The sequence below is a fragment of the Cebus imitator genome, unplaced genomic scaffold (genome assembly GCF_001604975.1).
Source record: "Cebus imitator isolate Cc_AM_T3 unplaced genomic scaffold, Cebus_imitator-1.0 Scaffold348, whole genome shotgun sequence".
Taxonomy (NCBI): Eukaryota; Metazoa; Chordata; class Mammalia; order Primates; family Cebidae; genus Cebus; species Cebus imitator.
The window spans coordinates 635067-639429 of NW_016107663.1; the positions used below are offsets into that span (position 1 = coordinate 635067).

Sequence of the window (4363 nt, forward strand, 5' to 3'; positions counted from 1 at the left end):
CCCCTAGTCTTTCCTGGTGACTCGCATGTAACATAGAAGCCCCCTAAGGGGCACTCTCTGTGTGCTCAACACCTAGTGTGTCAGTCAAAAAAAGGTGAAATGCTGTTGTGACTTTAAACTTTCCACCATTAGTCAATCAGAATTAAGTGACAAATAATGTTTGCTTCCCCCCACCCTTCTTTTTATGGTGACGATAACTTGAGCATGTCCATTAAAAAGGCTGAAGTCACACATTCACACATTAAAAATCACTTTGAGACACTCAGTGATTAACAGTGGACTTATGTTTTCCCCTTTAAAAGAAAGCGGTTGTTTGCTGTTGTGGTTTTAACTATTACATCTCACTCTAGTCAAGATGTGTAGCCAACTGTTAACGAAACCGAGAAAAACACAGACAATGAACAAATGACCTTTTATTTCATACAGAGATACAAAGGCAATTGTGCACAGCAACAATCTGATGGGCAGTCCAGATTCTTGGGAGGAAGTAAATTCATGGTAAATGTCATGATGTCTGGTCTAGGAGAAGGTCAAAGGAAGAGAGAGGGGACAGAATGCTACCGCTAATAAATAACAGTATCGAGACCTGCGTGGTTTCAACGCCAGGAGTTTGTTAGGTGTCCTCCATGCCATTAAAACCATCATTCTACATCGTCATCATCAACATGCTTGAAGGGCATTAGCAGTTGTGTAAAGGGACTACAATCCTTACAAATAATTGACAGTGTTTATTGAAGGAGCTGTAAACTCTGCTCATTATTGCCTGCCTTGGATGTGGCCTTTGGGATTGACAGCTTCTTTTAAGGAAACATGGTTGACACACTTTGGTTGGTCCCAGTTTTTGAGGCAATGCTAGTTGTAATAGCATCATCCTTTAATCTGAGGAAATGTTTATTTAAAAAAACCTGTCTTCCAAAACACAACAATAAACAAGGTCTGAGTAGTGGCGAATCCTTCCATGGCACTCCACGCCTCCCTGTGGGCTGTAACCAGGGACCTGAGTCAAGAGTCTCATAAAAAGACTTCTCCAATGCATTTACAATAGGGACACACCACATAGCTTGTCATTCATTCAAACGGTTTATTGGCTTTAAATGTACATCAGTAAATTTTTAAATGCTAAAAATTTATGATAAAAGAATACCGAACCAAAACATAAAAGAAAATAGAGGCTCAGCAGCATGATTTTAATATATTTTCCTGGATAAACAGATTTTTAAAAAAGTATATTACTTTTTATCCAAGAACAAAAGCTTCCTAAATTCAATGTTTAGAACTGATTTTTCTTTCTTTTTTTTTAATAAGCCCAGAAAACTGGGGGTCATAAAATGAAGGCACAATGTGGGCAGCAAAAGAAAAAAGGAGAAAAAAAAAATGGGAGAAAAATGGTTTCAATCTCACATGTAACAAAAGTTGACTGGTCTTGTTTTTGTTTTAGACAATTTAAGGTAGAATTATCTCTCTGCAATCCTACAGGTAAATCCTAGTGTTTTAGCTATAAGTTTCAAGAGTTCAGATATACAGATAAACAAATTTAAAAAACTCTTTTCTTATTCTAAGGCTTTTGATGCATTATATAAATCTTTAAAATTCCTATCACCCACATTTTAAGAAATATATCTATACTTCGATAAGGCACTCTTAAGATATAAAAGTTTTAAAAACAATGACAATTCTACACTAGGGCCAATTCATTCCTCTGCCAGAGGGATGGAGTGAATTGTCTCTTTGAATCAAGTCAATCTCTGTGCACCAACACAGATAGGCAGGTGTCTTCGCCCACTCTGAATTTACCTAAGTAGCTGAATTTTATTAACCGGACTCTCCCATCCACTAGACGGAGAGTTACACAAACAGAATTGCCCAAGTTTGATGATGAAATTTAAAAACAGTATCTCCTTTTTTCTAGAAATGGATCCTTTGAACATACAACGGTCACTTCTATTAGCTCCTGTCCATAAAGAAAAGCACATTGGGAGACAAGCAGTGATCCTCAGATCCTTCAACTTTCCTGATAGGACAGAAATAGAAAGGAACTTTACTTTTAAATGACAACCTAACAGCTGTTAACAACATGACATTTACTTTTAAATGACAACCTAACAGTTGTTAAGAACATGACATTTTAATTGTATGTCTTATGTATGTATGTCATTGGTGCTAATAGCTTCCACTTTTAAATGACAAAAATTTGAATCCTACCATCCCTATTGCTAATTAAAACAAACACCGAAGCTTACAATATAGTAATGCAACTTCTAAGACTGTAACAACACAGAGAAATTTTAGTGGAGTTTCCACTCTTTCCTAAGTAATGGAAGAAAATGAAGAATCCAGAAAGGCCAAACTAAGCCTGAATTTCACTATAAAAAAGGGGTAACACATGTCCCATCAGAGGGAGAGGAGTTAAAAATGTGAGATTGAGGCGTTGCTGTGGGCTAGGTCTTTGCTTCCAATGGGTAAAGGAGGACCTAGAAAGGCAGCTGTGGGGTGCTTCTTTCCTTCATCCTTCTCGGCTGGCAGCAAGTGACCAATTACTTCCCGTAGAACTTTTTGTTGAGAAGGAAGATCAGGAGGTTGACATTTACTTTAGCTCTATCAAATAATTTCATGACTGCCACACCTTCGTATTGTAGCTGCAGCAGGTCCTATTTTAAAAAACAAAACATTGTGACAGTGAATCAAGTCTGTGGAACAAGGAAAAAGGGCATGAAGTAGGGAGACACCAGATGGGCCGAGGCTGCCTTGTGTGCCAGATGTGAAATGGGGCCACAGAGAAGCTACCCACTGCACAGCCAGCCTGAGAGCTGCGGCAACAGGGTGCGCTGGCCAAGGGAGTCTGCTGGTTAATTTGGAGTTAGGAAGTCATGGTGTTCATATCAAAATTAATCATACAGGGAAAGAAAAAGAAACATGGTCAGTTGCCACACAACATCTAAGCTTTTGATTTCAGAAGTCACACTGACATTTTCACATTTCATCCACGTTATGGGTCACTAGTTTCAATAAATCTGGAAAAGGCGAAGGCATTGAAACCTATGATGAAATATACTAAGCACAGGAAATGAGACAAGGCTAGTAATGTTATCTCAATACTATCTGCTAGATTCTTCATTTCTGTTCCACACGAGAACACTTTCTTTCTTTCTTTTTTTTTTTTTACAAGAACACTTTCTATCCTGAAGGCAAGGGAAAAGGAGAGAGCTTGGTGGTTTATTAGCATAATGTGCTTGGGCACTGTGGAAGCACATTATGTAGCATCTTTTAAAGTTCTCACAAATTTTTATGAGGTGTGATTATCCTAACTTTAAAGGTAAACTACTGAGGCTCAGAGACGGTAAATGACTTGCACAACAGGACAGAGAGGGACATGGTAAATCCAGATCTGACTGCAAAGCTCCTGCTTTTCCTGCTATCTTCACCACTGGTCCTAAACAAGTTTATGAAATCTGAGTGGTCTCACTTCTAAAATTTGGAAGAGTGGTGATGAGAAAGCAAGGGTCAAAGGGCTTGAAAGGGCCCCACAAGGCTGGGTGCGGTGGCTCACGCCTGTAATCCAAGGACTTTGGGAGGCCGAGGCAGGCGGATCAGGAGGTTAGGAGTTCGAGACGGCTTGGCCAACATGGTGAAACCCCGTCTCTACTAAAAATACAGGCGTAATGGTGCATGCCTATAATCCCAGCTACTCAGAAGGCTGAGGCAGGAGAATCGCTTGAACTCAGGACATGGAGGTTGCAGTGAGTGGAGATTGCACCACTGCACTCAGGTCTGGGTAACAGGGTGAGACTAGATCTCAAAAAAAAAAAAGAAAGGACCCTGTAAGTTCAATCATCTGCTGGAAAAATCCTAGCAGCTCCACGAGGGCTGCTGGGACCTGTGCCTAACATAATACTCAAACCTGGCCGTCACCCCACATTGAATAAACTACCATAGGCACACTGGTTGGCCTAACACAAATTGGTTAAAAAATTAAAAAATAAAAATATGTTCTGACAGCACCACGTAAATAAAACATTTTTTAAATTAAAAAAATAATTTGGTGAAGCTGAGGGAATAAGAGGTTCCTTTTTCTTTGGTGGAAGTACTTTAGTTAGCTATGTGCATCACAAAATCATTTCACATTGTTTAGCTAACATGTTTTAATGGTCTATGGTCACTGAGAAGGAAACCAAGATGACTAAGAAATACTACCTGTCCTTAAGGAGTTTATGGCCTTAGGGGGGAGAAGGGAAATAAGTCAACACCTACTGTAAACAGAGGATGCCTGCAGGGCTACAGAAGCAAAGGGGAACCACCTATTACGGCTTGGCTGGGGGAGGCACACACGCAAGTACTCCGCAAAAGATGGAGGAACAAAAGGGGC

At 39.8% G+C, this 4363-nt stretch overlaps 1 protein-coding gene across 1 annotated transcript in view; it reads right to left on the bottom strand.

Annotated features, from left to right (window-relative positions):
- Positions 1–395: 395 nt before the first annotated feature.
- Positions 396–4363, bottom strand: part of IQGAP1 (IQ motif containing GTPase activating protein 1) — a 123600-nt gene continuing 119632 nt past the window's right edge. Inside the window, 1 exon segment of the mRNA XM_017506110.2 lies at positions 396–2648. Coding sequence (XP_017361599.1) covers positions 2535–2648 — 114 coding nt within the window. The 3' untranslated portion in view covers positions 396–2534.